The 16,905-nt window shown below is 44.1% G+C and overlaps 1 protein-coding gene across 4 annotated transcripts in view; it reads left to right on the top strand.

Moving 5' to 3' along the window:
• The window catches only part of ZNF423 (zinc finger protein 423), a 187,448-nt gene that overhangs the window by 29,515 nt on the left and 141,028 nt on the right, over positions 1-16,905 (top strand). For 2 of the 4 annotated variants that reach the window (XM_017740842.1, XM_017740839.1), the window contains exon 3: positions 1,429-1,509. The exons of the other annotated variants lie outside the window; for them this stretch is intronic. In XM_017740842.1, the coding sequence (XP_017596331.1) occupies positions 1,429-1,509 (81 nt within the window). The remainder of the gene's footprint in view (positions 1-1,428; positions 1,510-16,905) is intronic. 4 annotated transcript variants of the gene reach the window in all.

Consider the following 16,905-nt stretch of genomic DNA (forward strand, 5'->3'; position numbering starts at 1 on the left):
CCTACAAAAAGAGCTATTTGCCTGTGTCCTTAGTTACCCTGCACTCCTTTTGCCTGTGATGCCTGCCTGACACACCCGAGGTTGTAATGCAGTGCCTGACCTCTTGGCAAGCTAGATTTTCATGTCTTAATCTGAAGCAGGGCTTTCAGTCATGTCTACATGGCTCCAGATCAATACAGGTAATATTTGTAGTAATAATATCACCAGGCTGATAATACAACATAACTAATGACTTCCTTTGGGATACTGAAGTTAGGAAGGTATTGTAGCTCAGGAGTGTTGCAGGATTACAGGAGATCACTCCAAAGAACAGAATAAACCATCTATTTCACTGGAATCCCTTAGAAATTCATTACAGAGTGCTGAAGTTATAATACAGTTTCAATGCAGCTGCTTTGACATGTAAGGAAGTAACAAACAGCCATTCCCCCCCTTGCTTTTTCATGTATTTCAGACTTGTTTCTTTGAGGACAAAACACTGCTGAAATCTAGACATCTCTGGTAGCATAGGTGCATGGCATTCCTTTTGATGTCAGTGTAGTAGAGATGTTCTCCTTCTGACAGAATTAGGTGCCTTTTATGCCTTTTGCTCATGACTGATGTCTGTGATTGCAGGTTGTAGGTTCCCAGTGTCTACGGGGATCTGAAAAGGGCCTAAATGGGGGCAGCTTGTACCAAAAGAACATCACATTTCCTTACTGGCTATGTCTTCCCTTGTCTCCCAGCTTGCTCCCACAAATGAATTCTCCTGCAGCAGTCCTGGAAGCAGTGCCTTAAACAGCAGCATCTTGAAAAATAGTCTGAGAACAAATAAAAACACCTAGTGTATACACTGGCTGTGTTAAGCTTTTAAAATTACTTTACAACTCACTGGTATCCCATATCCTCTAAACTGGAGAGGACTAAGTAATTGCCATTGGCATGACATGCAGCCTTTTTCATATGTGTTTTTGCATGCTGCTGTTACAGTGTAGGTGTAGCATGATGCTATCTTACAGTGTTAGTGACAAGAGTAAAGAACTACACATGGATTTACAACTTAACTGTGTCCTACAACAAGCACCAGAGGCTCCCTACATCAAGCAACTATTCTGTGATATATCATTGTCTGGTGGCTGGTGCCAAGCGGTTTGTTGTCAGATAAAAAGTGTCTAGAATGTCACAAGCTTTGTCATTCTGCTTGTGTGTTTTAATCCACCTGCATTAGTCTGAGTTTAGCTCCAGTATTTTATTGTGTTATTTTTGCTTCCTCCACCCCTTTCCTCCATGGGTCAGAATAGTCTCAGGTAAACTTATTTCTTCAGATTCTCAAGTGAATGTAGAGTGTTTTAAAGCAAATTAACACATCAATGAAGTGGACAGAAGTAGGTTTTGGCGGGGTCTCTGAGCATTTCATGAGGTCCTCTTCTGTTGTTGATAACTTTACAGGTTGTCTGTTTCAAACAGCAGCAGAGCTATATATGGATATTGCCAGCTTGGAAGCAGCTGATTTTTCTAAACTACTGTACGGTAGGAACTAGTTTATAATTAAAGTCTTGCAGTTGCTCCTTTTAAATGCCCTGTAACTTGTACACTAGGCTTACGTTTGAAACGAGGTACTGTAACTGTTTCATGCTAGTGTATAATTTTGCATTTTCTTTTATTTCACCTGCTACAAGTATTTTAATTGCCATGCAACCGTATTTGCGGGATGCTTATCCAGAAACACATATACAGCAGCTTGTCAACAAGTGACAATGTCTCATGAATGTTTTTGTCAGGTGGCACTTTCTACTTCCCACTGACAAAGAGAGATGTCTTATATACATTTCCAAAATTAGCCCTTCCCAAAATTGTAATCTTTGGTTGCACCTGATTGGCAAGTCAGAGATTTTTCTCTCTTTTTGCTGCTGCTGTTGTTATGTCTTTAAATTAATGAATTACTGATTGTCCTCCACAAAAGAAACTGAAATACAGTTGTGAAAAAGCAGTGTGGAAACTTAATTATACACCTAGTTTATACAGCTGTGTCTCTAATGACCTAGTGGCCCTAATTACTGTGTTGTGACTCAGTCTGAGTGCTCTTGTCCTTGCCAGAATTCTGCTCCTTTCTCTTAACCTGACTAGTGTTTCCAGCTTAAAAAAATAACAAGTTTCCTTTTTTTGTTCTTTTCTGCGTTGTCGTGCTGAAATGCAGTTTCCCTTCTTTCCAGAGGTCATAGCAGTGTTTTAAAATTGGCACCAGAAAAGCTCAGTAATATCACAAACTGTAAAAACATGGATTTTCCCTGGAGTCCTCAGTTCTTGCTGTCTAGATCTGAAAATGGGCACCGGGGCAGTGTTTTTATTGTCAATCACTTGGAGGGCTCCAAGTGCAGATTCCTGTCCTTAGTTTGTCACAGACATCCCCTCTCCAGGTGCAGGGACAGCACAGAGCTCCCCAGGGCTCGGCAGCTGCCTTGGCCACAGTGTCCAGGTGCTGCACATCTCCCTGCAGTCAGTATTCATGCCCTCTGTGTTGAGATCTCTGAAACCCCACATTGTTGTAGGGGTACACGTGGCTGGGTGGTCTGAGGTCTGACTGCCCTGACTGCTGTCACCACACAGGTGATGTTTGAGTTTTCCCGGAGGTTCCCAACCAGCCTGCAAAGAGGCTTTTTCTAGGACTTCTGCTTGCACGTGCCAGAAAATCAGTGTGCTGATCAGGAGCCGTGCTGACTGGCTTTCTCTGCAGGTGCTCAGTGAAATACGTATTTATCTTGTAGAACATAAAGCACATTCCCACATCTGAATTGGGATCTGAAGACAAGCAGAAGAACAGCTGCAAATTTCACGTCAAACAGAGCCTACGGTGCCCCTGGCCGTGCTGAGGTTTCACAGCGCATCCCGTGCAGAGTGTGCTGAGGCACCGGCGCTGGCTCTGCCCCCACACATGGCAAATGTGCTTTAGTGTAGTGTGTCATATATTGCGTATGTTTGACAAAGTTGTGCCAAGTGTTGTGCTCCCTAACAGTGCTGCTTACCCATCAGCTTGGAGGGTCATCCACAGGCAAAGGTAGGTGAGACCCCGGGCTGTGCCCAGGGCACGTGGCCCCGTGTTCAGCCCCTCGGCACGGCGAGGTGTTAGTGGGGCTGAGCCTCAGCACTTGTTTCTCAGGCTTTCCTGGATTTTACAGGCATGCCAGTGCCTGTAAGGATTTGTGGTGGGGGGACATGAGAATTTCAAACAATGCCTGCTGGCCATAAGCACCCAGCTGGGTATTTGCTGTGTGGCCTCATGGAGGGTGTCCCAGAGCACAGCCGGCGGTGAGCCCACGGCAGATCCGCAGCCGCGCGGGAGCCGGCGCGCGAAGCTGGGCAGCGTGCTCGCTGATAAGAGTGTGCCAGTGCGCCGGGTGCCATCCCCTGCAAATCGCCACGGCCACCTTTGTGCCGGTCCCCCTGGGAATAGTGGCAAGGGAGGCAGTACCAGGCACTGCGTGTGCAGATAGGAGCGCTGCCAGCGTGGCTGTGGGCAGCTTGGTTGCATGTTACCAAAACCCCTGGCAGGAGGGAGGTAATGAGCTCTCTCCACCCCTTTCTCAGCCCCCATGTAGCCAGCGGTCACTGTGGATGCTATGCATTCTGAGGCTGCACAAAATTTCTTAGCAATGATGATGTCTTTCCTCAAGCAGCATATGTTTTTCACGCAGGAAGACCATTTTCCTTGTCATTTTTAAACATATGGCCCAGTGAGGAGCTGAGGATGACAAGTTAGCCTGCTTGTATTGGCAAGGGACTCTTTCATACTTGCTCCTTTAATTGAGTTCTTTTATCTGCTTTTATCTAGTTCAAAAAGTAGTTTGCAAAATAAGCACAGGTATGCATGGAAATGGATAAAAGAGAAAGTGGGTACACGTTTCAAATGAGGCCTCTTAAAGGAAACATGTGTCCCTTGGATATCTTGAACAGGTTGCCCCTGGCTGGCTGAGAAGCCAGTCTCTTCTCCTTTGCTGCATCTGCAACAGAGAGATGCACAGGGACTGGAGCACCCCAAATGCTGTGAAGCAAGAGCTGTGCCGGGTGCTGGCCAGGAGAGCTCCTGTGTGCAGCAGGAGCTGCATTTGGAAGCCAGAGCCTGCCCAGATCCCCCTGCACCAGCTCAGGCCTCACACAGTCCTTCTGGGGCACCAGGGGTGACAGAGCTCCAGCTCCCCTTCTCCTCCTGCTTCGGATTTCTGTTTGCAAGGGTAATCCATTGCCATGGTACAGCAGAGGGAGGACTGTTGGGGTCTACATAGGGCAGGTTTGTTTCTCAGCATACAGAAATCTAAGTAAATAATAAATGGGTTTTATTTAAAAAAAAAAAAAAAAGAGGACAGAGGGGTTTCAGTGGAAAGGGTTCCTTCCCAGGCTGGAGCTTGCTGAGTGCTACAAGAGCAGCTGTGCCTGCAGGAAGGAGGATCCGTGTTGCTATAAGCAGGTCCCAGTATTCAGGGGGTTGTAGACAAAACCCAGTTTATGAAACTCAGTTCAGAACTGCAGTGAGGGTAGCTTGGGGACTACAATAGATATGTGCTTGTTATAAAGTGACCTTTAATAAAGCCTTAGAGAGCTGGGTGGAGGATGTGCTGGGGTCGTCCTGTCTCAGATGGACAAGAGCATAGATTATTTCTGGCTAGGACGCTGCTGAAGGGCACGCATTGCCTTCTTGTGGGTTGTTGAGGGACAAAACCGTTGGCCATATCAACAGCCTTGGCAGATTCAGAGCCATTGAGATCTTCAGACTGCAAATGTAAGCAGTGTAAAAGAGATGCACTGAGACTGTGGGGTTTTTTCCTGATTTCTTCCTCTGTCCCTTTGCAGACAGTTGGGTAAGTACTCTTCATATAAGGATGGCCGTACAGAGCCAGCCTGATGGTCCCATTGTGCTGTTTCCCCAGAATGTTTTCCTAGCTGTCAACAAACTAATTCTGAGCAGTTTATGATGCTTTTTAGTCAAATTATTCAGACAATCTTCTTCCATAAACTTCCATTTTGAAGTGCAGTTAGATTTTGCAGTGGTGGGGACCCAGAGTTCAGCTACACATTGGGGAAAGCATCACCTTTTGTTCACTTCAGTTTTGTCACCTGCTTTCATTTGATACTCTCTGGTTCTTCTGGTGAAGGAGACAGCGAGCAATTGCCCCTCTTCTACCTCCTCCATCCCCTCATGCCCAAGCAGACTTCTTTTGCTGCTCCCTCCACTGTCTCTAAATCCCTGTTTGCAATGCTCTTATTGATACCTCGCGTACCTTGACCCAGAGTAAGAGACAGGGATGTGGTGAGGCATGGCTGATAGGAGAGTGAAGGGGTCAGCTATCTCCTCCATCACTTGTGCCAGTGGTCACGTTGGCATGTCTGTCCTGGCTCCCGAGCAGGAGGTGAGGGATAGGACTTGTCCTAGTGTGAAGACCTGGCAGACAAAAAGATGGTGTCTGGCCATGTAGGGGAAAAACAATTAAGACTTCAATGTTTATTAAGAAAAAAGCAACCAGCAGTGCATTTCAAGCACTCATCACACAGCATAATTTTGCTGTTGGAAGTAGTGGGATTAAACAAGTCTTTCTAATGTTGATTTCTTTGAATTTGTGGCATATAATTATAAAAAAAAAATCAATTAAAAACGAAGGAAGTGTGTGTACAAACATTGTCAAGAATTCCAATCTTTCATTTTTTAAAAACAAGCTTTAGAAAAAAATCCCTACAGAAGTTCTGTAGTGCATATTTGAATGCTTTTGTTGTAGCCTCATTAAACTTGGCTTGTCTGCAGATACAGCTGGCATGTTATTAACTGTGCTCCAGGCTTGGGGAAGCCAGAAAGCAGCCTCCACCCCCTGGTGCCGGCTGGCTTTAGGGAAATGTGCCAGCATGGGTTGGTCCTCTTCAGCTGGCTGGCTTTGGGAGCGCTCGCTGGAGCATCTCTGCATGGCCCCTGGGTGCGGGAGTCTGGGCTCCTGCCTCGAGTGCCGGCCAGCGGGAGGGCGGCGCGGGCTCCTGGGGAATGGCCGGCAGCGCGCACCCCTGCCCCGTGGGAGCAGCAGGGACCCACCCAGGTGTGCGTCCTCCCGGGGACAACTTCAGCTGGGCGCCTGTGTGGTCCGTGGGCGTCTCACGCCTTTCTTTGCCGTAGGCTGGCAAGAAGCAAACTCGGGATCATCTGCCAAGCAGCTCCTCTGTTCTCACAAACTGTGTATTGGACTGAACCACTCAAATAAACTGAATAAGGGACACATTTTCCCTGCACCTGCTGGAGAGGCTGTTGCTCTCCAAGCTGGGCTTGCACATCAGAGGACCTCCGCCAGAGGTCTAAGCAGCTTCTGACTTTCTTCAAAGCTTTGGCAACAAGTATGTATGTATTGAATGCTGTTTCACTTAAGTAATTTTAATAGGTGCTTTTAATAGTAGGGCGAATTTCGTAATTTCATATTCAATTTAAAATTGTTGTAAATAACTCAGTAGAAATTTAAGTTAAATTACATGTAAATACAGGTAATATTATTCCAACATCTTGCTTATTACAAGCAGTTTTCATTGTCTTAACTAATGAAAAATTGATTTGGCATTTTCAAGGTACTTGGTCTGTTCACACTGAATACTTTGTAGGGCGTTCGAGCACCTTGTAGTCTTTAAACATTCTGATTAGCAACCCCTTCCTGACACAAGGAATTGGTATTTTTATCATCATGGAATTAAAAAGTTGTCATTCTAATTTGGCTTAAGTTTTGACTGCTACTGGACTACTTCCTTCCTCCCTTCCATCTCCTGCCTTATGCTGGTAAAAGGTTTGTGTTGTCTTTGGGAGCTGACATTGCTGACAATTTAAGGGACTGATTTTTAGTTGGTGCAGCTCCCAGATTTGGTGCCTTATGGAGCTGCACAAGCCTTATGTCAACATGAGGGGAACGAGAGGTCAGCATTTGGGGGAGAATTCAAGACCTTCCCCATTAATAGCTTGAGTTATTTTGTTTGAAAATTACTGTGGCTACACTGATTTGCCTAATGACATGCATGAAATTGGTGGGAGAGCCAAGGTCTTTAATCCAGGTGGGTTTTGTTGCTCCTGACATCTGTAATGGTGGGGGTGAGCTTCCTCTTGAAAGCATCACTGTTTTGGAGTGTGGGTCCATCTCTTCCTTAGGCTTCCTTGAAAATTGTTCTCAGCCATAAGGGTGAAAGACTTTTTGGCTCCTCTTTTTGTTGCTACTCAATTACTGTTATGCTTGCTGAGGAGAACATAAGGAAAGGCTGAAGAAGCCCATTGCTTTTGTCTTCTCCAGGGAATCTGTTACATTAAACATTTGAATAGATTTTTGAACATAATTCCCAGTCATTTCCTCTACAGTGAACTCAGTTCACTCATGCAGACTTTGGACTTAATGATATCTCTTAAAATAAATGAGATTTGATATAATTTATACTAAATGGTCATTTTAGAAATCTACATCTACTAATTATTCATTAGAAAATTTGGAAAGATGGAAGCAGAGTAAATTCCCTTTATATACTCGTGGTCTACAGAAATATAAATACACACACCTGTGTTTATTTTCTTTGAACAAAACCGAATAGAGGTAATTTACTGGACTCCAAGTGTAGTGTAAGCAGGTTTGAAGTACATTGTTCAATCTGCATCAATCAACCATAGCAACCAACCAAGCCAAAACAAGCCAAAAAATTCATCATGCATCTAGGACAGTTATTTATGGTAGTGCTTAGCTTGTGGTCCGTCTCTGCATCATTTGGTGTTGTGCTTTTTCGTGTTCTGGCTGCGTGCTTGGGGTGGCCGCTCTCTGCCCTTTCCTCTCCCTGTTGCCTGCGCGTGTGTCCCTATGGTCGTGCCTCGAAGGCTTTTTCCTTGCTTGCTCCTTTCTGGGCTGTGCCATTTTGCATCTTGTTCTCAACAGTCCTCTTCCCTATGCTGTGGTGGTATTTGCCCTTTCCCAGCCCCGCATGTAACCGAGCCATTTCATGGTTTATACATTAAAGTTACACCTTGCTGTGTTACTGGTTTCTCCTTGACTCAGCTGCAGTTGCTCTCTTGTCCATTGTCCCAGAGCTGGCTCTTCCTTGGAGCTCTGTGCAGATGCAGAGCCTTCCTTGAACCATCCTGGGGTCTGGAGACTGCAGATCTCCTTGTGGTGCTGTGAGAAATCATGCTGCTCCGTGTGCTGCTTCAGAGGCAGACTCAGCTAGGTTCAGATGAACTAAAGACGTGCTAGTCAAATCTTGGTTCACAAAACCTAGCAATTTATTTAATTTGCATTCGGACTGCATCCAGATCCAACCTGGATAGCTGCTTGATGTCACCTTACAGCCCGTCACTACTCCTTCCTCTCTTACAGACACTTGTTGTGGTTTGTTTTACAAGAGCTGTTTCATGTAGGAATTGTATTTCAAGATGTTTCAATGGTATCAAGGGTAACTGGGTTTGATTTGGACCAGGGCTTCTGATACATATAAATAAAGCAGATAGTATTCCTTGCTTTTTATGGAGGATGAACTGTCATCTTTAGGAGGCAGTCATGATGCTGTTGCACTCTTCACACAAAATAAGACAAATTCAACCCAAGATTCAGAACAAAAGGGAAATGCAAGTGAGTAGGAAATTCTTGTCTCATAGCTTAAATGAGAGAATACTGAGTTTCATGTCTTTCAGAAAACTGCAAATGGGAGGGAAGATGCTTTCTCTCAATAACTGGGTATGCAAATATGTATCTATGAGGTACAAAATGTTTCATTTTAGGTTAATCAGTTCAGTTTTGAAGACACAACTAGATAAAAATTGACTGTATTGAAAAGAACATTATTACTTAGGGGAGAATCTCTCTCAATTAGAAGACAAATGAGGAGAGCCAATTCTTACAGCAAGTTGGGGGACAGTGATTTTGTAAATGGTATTGGAGTTGGGAAAAGTGCAGTTGGAGTTAGCAAAACTCCGTGTTTTTCCAGAGGCTGCCACAGTAATTGGCCGTGCATATCTGGATTGCCGAGTGACAGGCGGGAGGGTCAGCTCTCGGAGAGCTTGGCCTCTCCAAGCAGGGAGGAGAGGAAAGGAAGGGAGGATGGGGAGAAAAAACAATTTGTGAACTTGCCCCTTTTGAGATAGCAACTGCTCTTCTTCTGTGCCCAGGATCATCGCGAACAGCCAGCAGCTGCATTCCAGTCTGCTTTGCTGTCAGTGAATGTCACTGCAGAAACCTCAGTAGTTTCAAGGAGCCGCTGTTTGTATACAGGGAATAGAGAAAACTCATGGAAATGCTGTGGTGTGTGGGCTGCTCTGCATTTTACTGTGATGATGGAAAGTCTTCACAAATGTTTTAAATTAGGCTATCCTTGATAATTTTAGTGGTATGGACCCCAACCAAAAATTTCAGGGGAAAAAAAAAGTTGCTCTGTTAAAGCAGACATGAAAAAAAATGAAGGGCTTAACTTTTGTCCTGAGGGTGATAAAATAGCACCACACAGCTGAAAATCAATCTGACCTTCACCCACGTGATGCTGTTGTCTCAGTCTGTCTTTCATTTCCTTTGGTTGAGTGAAGGCCACGGCATTCAGTAGGGAGAAAAGCCAGAGGGAGGTGCGGAGAATCCTGTTTTCTCTGGAAAGGCTTCGGTGCTTGCATAAGTTCACTCTATAAAGTGAGTTGCTGTAAAACTTTGAATTATTTCATTAAAATAAAAAAAAAAAAATCCTTTTTCTCTTAATAGCCAGCAATCACATTAAGGTAAAGAAGATATATGCTGAAAAAAAAAGATGTGTTTGTGATATAAACCACTCTGTTTTAATTAAACCTACAATTAGTTGGTATTTTGAAATGAAGGCTTCAAGCAGCAATAGGAAACCTGCACATTCATTTAAAACACAGAAATTTGTACCCAAAGGGGAGAAAAAAGGCAATTATTTTTTCCAGAGATATTTGAACATCGTGTTGTGAGGTTTGCACAAACAAAGAAAAGGTACCCAGATACCAAGATATGTACATAAATAAATCAACAATTAGGGCTTGTGTATAAGCAATATTACTGATTTTCAAAACAGAGGTACAATTTCAATTGGCGAATTACTCTTTTTCACATCTTGCAGAAGTGGTTCTCACCTCATTTTCCTGAAGATAGAGAAGGAACTGAATGAATGGGTAAAATCTGTGCAGAATTTAATTCTATTAAACAACAGAATTAAGAAAACGGAAAACTACATGCATAAGCACATCTTGATGTTCTTTTTGACATCTTGAAAGCAATTAAAAGTGCAATTCATAGCTCTTCATCCAATCCCCTGCTTCTTCCATCCTTGTTGAATTTAAATGCGACCCAGACCCAAGAAGTTCCCAGCTATTTTCTCTTGGAAAACAGTAAGTTTTCAACACTGGTTTTACAAAACTAAGATAACTGTAAATTCTGCCTACCCCAAGCTGTACTTTTTCTGATTTATCTCATTACATACAGATAATGTCCTTTCATGTCAGTCATAAATTACTCTGTTACTTTATATTTGTGTGCTATAGATTCCCTGGCTACTGTAGCCCTGAGAGAGGGAGTTGTACCTGTTATTTTCTTTGTTCAATAATTGTTGCCTGTTTAGGAAGGTTTATAAGAAATGTCATCTTCTTGTTAAAAAGATAATGGCAGAGATTGGATGTGGCTGCAGAGATTAATCTCTGCTTCATGAAGGTTAAGAATTAAACAATTTGTTCATTAATCTTTTTGGAATAATGGAGATTAATTTATGACTGTAGCATTTTATTTAAGTGTGGTTTGTCTGATGTACCGACTGTCGCAGACACTTTTACATGGTATTAAAAACACCAAAATGGTAAATATAAAAGATGTTGGGACCTTTCCCTGGCAAGCTCCACTACTCAGGTCTCCATGCGATATGCCAAAATGCTATTTGCATAAATATAGAATTTAATAAGTTATCATTCTGATTAACGTCATTAACTGCTTAACTACTGTAGAAATTGGCTTCCTAAGTTGCTTGTTGGTAGCTGTTGCTCTCCACGTCATTCCATTTGCTGTCTCGCTGGGGATAATGGTATGCAAGGGAAAGCAAGAAGGTCAAGGATCTTTTTGTTTAGTCTCTTTGCACATTAAAAGTTCTATTATGTGTTTGTATTGCATGTGGTTTCCAGTCGGTTGGCTACAATGCTTTCAAGATCCATTGATGATGAGTTTGTGAGGCTAAATATATCTTGTGGATTATGACTACCAAGCTATCAGTTTGTTCAGCAGTCAGGGCCAATATTTAACAAGTGTTTTTCAGAAGGAGGAATTTTGAAACCGAGTCAAATGATCTTACAAAAGGGGTTAACAGAAATGCTAATAACAGAAGATGACAGCAAATGCTTGGCCTGTGCTGGCAGTGGGGGTGTTTGGGGCTCTGCTATGCTGGTTGTGGGGGAAGTGGTTCTTAGGTTGGGGTTTTTATGGGTTTTCTGGGGTTGGGGGAGGGCTGTGGTATTGTTGTGAATGACACAGTGGCCACAAAGCTGAATGGGTTGAAAAAAAAGTAGTGTCCTCTACAGCCATCCCTTTCTCTGCCCCGGCAAGGCGTGGGTGCAGCGTGCGGTGGTGGGGGCAGCACGGGGGCCCCGTGCGGGCTCACCCCACGGCTCCCGCTGCCCTGTTGTGTGTCCCCCGCAGGAGTGGAGCCTCCTCTGTCTGTCCCCTGTGGCTAGCAGGGCAGGCAGGCTCTGCTGGGACCTCACTGCTGCTTCTTGCCCGACATTTAAGGGAATGCAAAACCCGACTGCAGGATGCAGCCACGTCTTAAGGGCTGGCACAGCCGCCTTGCTTGTTTTCACTCTCTAGCTAGTAGACTGACCTTTTAAAAAAACAGTTTCAGCTGCTGTGAAACACTGACAATAGCTTTAATAGATTTCATTTTAGAATTAAATAGCTCTGGTTCCATTTCGATAATGTAAACTAGCAGCCATGAGCATGTTTTAGCTGATTGTTTCAGGCTGTGTACAAACTCAAGCAGACATCACTGCCTCCTTGCCAGGCGTTAGCGCAAGATGCTCACTTTCTTTAAAAATTAAAGCAGAGATTTTATTTTTTTAAAGCAATTTGTGTTGTGACTGACTACTTCTGAGTACCTTCACACCTGTCAAGTGAATCCAGTGTGCTTGTTCCCAAGGGCAACCTGACATCTGGGAAATTCTGCCTCAGCCCCAACTGGTCCCCTTTGAAGCATCTTTGGTATTTTGAATTGAAATTGAGTTACACCATCACACATCATCCTTTGCATTATTCTGTTCTGGTCCAGTATACCCCTGCTTTTATAAATTTCAGTTTAAATTCTGCTCTTGGGCTGTTTCAGGAGTGTTGCAGTTATCTGTAAGCTGTCTTGCTTTTTGCTGTGGGGCTGGTAAGCTCAAAAACATCTGCAGGCATGGTCAGTCCAGCTTGCTATTCTTCAGGGAATATTTACAAAGTTTCATAAGGCTTGGACCCATACCCACACCCATCCTAGATGCAGTGTCTACAGATTTATCCCCGGAGCCTCTTACAAGGATTGCTTGTATTACTATCTAGAGCTATCCCGCTGCAGAAATCCTCAGGAGAGAGAAATGGACAAGAGTACTTAGAAACATCTGTTAAAAATTCAGACAAACACTCCACTGTCACTAGAAGCAGTTGGGACAGGATGAATGAAATTTACCGTGTGGTGCTACAGCAAAAAAGGGACATTTCTTTTGTTCCTTCACTTTTCCTTAAAAATGGGTATTTTGGTTAGTACACAGATACAGAAAAATGCCTCCGCAGAGCACATTTGGGGTGTATAGCTGCTTGTAACCAATGTCACAAACTGACTCCAGAGCCAAGCCTTGCAGTCTTGTGGGAGCACTGTTTCCTGAGTGCTCACGTTTGATTCATCACATGCTTTCTACTTGTTTCAAGAAACCCTGCATTAATTGTGCAGACCTAGAAAGTGGTGACATTAGGAAGTAAATTCACTTCAACATGACTTTTCCATTGCTTAGGCAAAAGGGAAGAAAAAGTTGCAGCAACAAATCTAATGGATGAGCTCTCCAACTGGTTGCTGTTTTGTGTGCGGCTACGTTCTGGATTCAGAGAGTACTTGATAAATATTGTCATTTGTCCTTGATGATGTGTCATGAAGTTACAGGCAATTTGGCAGAGAAAATAAGTTTTCTTGAGTATGAGGCCAGACTTGTGATGATGTGTTTCTCCATTGAAGTCCAGCTCAGCCCCCCACCAGACCTCATTCCCCACAGAACACTCTCGTCCCCCCTTCCCATCCTCTGCCTACCAGCAGGACAAGAAGCAGAATGAGCTGTGCTGTTCGGCCAGGTGACACACATGTGCTGATTGCCTGGGACAGGCCCAAGAGCAGGGATAAGTGCTGACTCTGCTCTTAGCCTTTCTCTCAGCAGAGACATGAACTGGGGTCTCTGCCCTGCCCAATCAAAGGCAGGTTTGCCGATCTTAGAGAAACTCAATTTCTATCTGAGAAACTCAATTTCTCTCATAGCCCTGTATCCCCAGTACGGTGTGATTCAAAAGTTAATAGGAAGGGACCAACAGTTAAGACATATGACAGGCAATATGATGACATAAACCTTGTTTTCTTAGGATGCCAGGCTGAAAAAATGAACACAAAGCTCCTGAGAATAACTGAGTCACTTCAGATTGAGACTTGATGGACAATGTTGGCTTTGTTATCACTCTGCAGGTAGCAAGGGGATAGGGTTAGGGAGAATTTCCAGAAAAGTAGGGGAGTTGTTATTAGAAGGGTAAAGCTTCCACTGCCAGGCATCCCCTGTAGTGGACCCTGCATTACCCTGGTCCCTCCTCCTTTTAGGAGCCTTTTGAGGAAAAGTCTTCTGTGACAGGAACATCTCTCAGGTCTTTTAATCTGTGAGCTGCCAGGTGAAAGAACGGGGCTAGGGAACAAAAGACACTCAGATACTGCAGACAAGCTTTTGTAGGATCTGCCACGTCAGCTGTCTCTTATAAGGTCTGCTGTATTTTCTGTTGATGGTGTTCTTCCCCCGAGGATTTTCCCACACCTGGGAATGCCTGCCATAAGCCGCACTGATATTTTCCTCAATGCCTTTCATTTCTGTGTACAGATGGAGCTGGGATATCACACACTGTCCTTGTCCTTATTCTGTTCTGCTCCTTGGCAGTCACAGCTTTCCTGGCTGGAAGCTTTCATCCCACCTCCCTCTCAGCCCTTTTCAGGAGGGGCTTTGCAATTATTTATAAGCTAGCTTGTCCTGTTTTCTGACATTTTCAGTGTAGTCTGTGGAAGAGTATGTGGAAGCTAAGTATGTGTTCTCTGGTTTTACAGGGAGCAGAAAACTTAAAGTAAATGTTGGTAGTCTGTGTTAGCAAGATATCCTTCATTTTTTAGGGTGCAGGGGACCTTCCCTTTAAATTGGAGGTCTTCTGGGTGGAAAATGTTCTAGTGGCCTGTAACTACCTCTCGCCTTTTAAGTGTTTGGGGATCCTGGAGGGGCAGGCAGCTCACTTGCATGCTTGTCGAGGGGAGCCTGGCTGTCCTGCTTATCTTGTATTCCTACTCACTATCCCCAAGCGGGTTTTCTCTCTCCTTCCTCTTGTCACGTGTCAGAATAAGACATCCTGTGATTTATCTCGTTCACCTTCCACTTGTGTTCCAAGGCTTGAGATTTTCCAAAATACAAGAGGCAAAACTATGATTTGGGCCTCAGCGCCTCTGGAGGCATCTGTAGATTTTTTTGTCCGAGATAAATTTCTATTCAAGCTGAAGAGAGCAGCATTTTCTTGTTATGCTGCTACAAATACGTGGGAGGAGTGACTAACTTTTCTTCTGGAAGTAGTAAAGTGGACAGGCTTGTCTGCTGCCCAGTGCTACAGGTTGTATGATATACTAACTAATTCACCTCCTCCTCCACCACATTGCTGTTTTGGTTGCCTACATGCATATGTGAGAGAGAATTATCAGTCTCCCAGCTACCTTCTCTTCCAAAGATAATTAAAATACAGTCTCTTCTAAAGAGAGATGCATACCTCCTCCAATCTTATAAATACAGAAATAGATTTTTTTGTTGTTTTTGACCAACCTTAGATAAAAACTGATGGTTGCAGCTGAATCTCACTTTGAGTTTTTCATTAAAACTGTTCAAAGCAGACTACAGGGTGGAGAATCTCCTGTGAGCCAAAACTAACCTCCGTGTTCCTGCCAATGAATCTGTATTGCCAAATTTCACACGGCCGTGTTCTCTAGCACCTCCTTTGAACACGAGTGTGGTTCTGGAGGCCGTTTTGAAGCTTCCACTTGAAACACTCTCTGTGAGCTAGTGGAGCATTTTCTGGCACTTAAGATTCTGTATCTAGTAGCTGTCTGTGCTATAGAGGGCAGTGAGTCATGGCTTGCTAGAAGAGAAAAAAAGATTTCTTAGAAAACCTTTCAGAAAAGCTGAGGTGGTTTTTCAGCTGGAAGTGCTGGTGGTGTCTGTGGTGGAACTGGTGTGGCAAGTTACCTCTGTAGTGTTTCTAAGAATTACCAGATAGTGCAGTGGCTCATCTGAATACCCTTTTTGTATGATTTTTGCAGCCAGTGACTGTCTCCTAATATAGCATATTTCTTTCATATTTTTTGCTATTTGGACTGCTGGATATGGGGATTTGTATTTTCCTATACTTTTATTCTTAATGACATACTTGAGTTACAAAAGTGCAAAACCCCTCACCTCCTGCTGGAATCTTGAGGAATTATGGGTGTTCATCATCCCAAAAAGTCAAGCAATTGTGCTGCAGACCTCACTGTGAGCTGGTTCCTTTCTATAGTTTACCAGATCGTTAATGTTTCAGTTGGCTGGCTCTGAATTCATGACAGCAGTACATGTTAACAGAACTGAGTGTGCTGCTCCTGTCCCCCAGCCAGCCTGTGATGCTGGCATTTGGGATACAGGAGCAGTGCAGTCTGAGATGGCCCTGCTGGGTGTGGATGTGTATCTGAGCCAGCAGGTAACGGCACAGTGAGGGTGCTGCCTTGTGCTCCTTGGCTCAGGCAGGTCCCCACGTCGCCATCTGGGATCTCTGCAGCAGGGCTGAACAGTTCGCGTTGGTTCCTTGGCTGCTGGGACTTCAATCACAAACTAAATTGCAGCTGTTTTGGACATGGGCAAAGCTCATCACAGATGCCCTTTGTGATGCAGTGGGGCTGTCCCTGTGTGGGACATGATCCTCCCTCTGTGCCCCAAGCTGGATCTGTGATAACACCTGGCACAGCTGCTGTTGCACTGCTGACACTTCGGTCATTCCTAGTTATTTTACCATTTTTGCACAAAGTGAAAATATAGTTTTGTGACGGAAAGAAAAACAATTCTGAAAGGCTGTGATTTAATTCTTAAATTTCCCATCCTGCTTTAAGCCTCCCCTTGAGAAAGAAATGGTCGCAGAAGGGGGGAGGCAGTGAGGGCAGATGCTGTGCACCTTTGAGCTGATATGGCAGCTGATGATACACAGATCTTGAGATGATGATGGAGACCTCAGTGTGCAGGGTGACGCTTCATGACGGTGTGGAATATTGAGTTATTTATTGGAAAAAATACCTGACCCATGAGGTGGTGGATTGGCAGTGTTGCCCAAGTCAAGGGCTCCTGGAGGGTACTGCTGTAAGCAGTCAGTGAGCCTGTGCATGAGTCTGGGAATGCCTCTCACGTGTAGCAAGCCTCAGTTTACCTGTTTATGGAAAAAGAGATTGGGACCAGCATGTGGTGGACATTGACTCTTTGTTATGATCTTGACATCTTTGGATAGAAAACTGTATTTTATAAATAGTTATTCTTTATTTCATTTGTATGACTGTGTGCATAGTTGACTCTTTCCTTCTCAGCATTAGATTTCCATAACCTATTGACTTTCTCTTTTTATTTGCTTGTTTGCTTAA

Source organism: Corvus brachyrhynchos, unplaced genomic scaffold, assembly GCF_000691975.1.
Source record: "Corvus brachyrhynchos isolate BGI_N302 unplaced genomic scaffold, ASM69197v1 scaffold26, whole genome shotgun sequence".
Lineage (NCBI taxonomy): Eukaryota > Metazoa > Chordata > Aves > Passeriformes > Corvidae > Corvus > Corvus brachyrhynchos.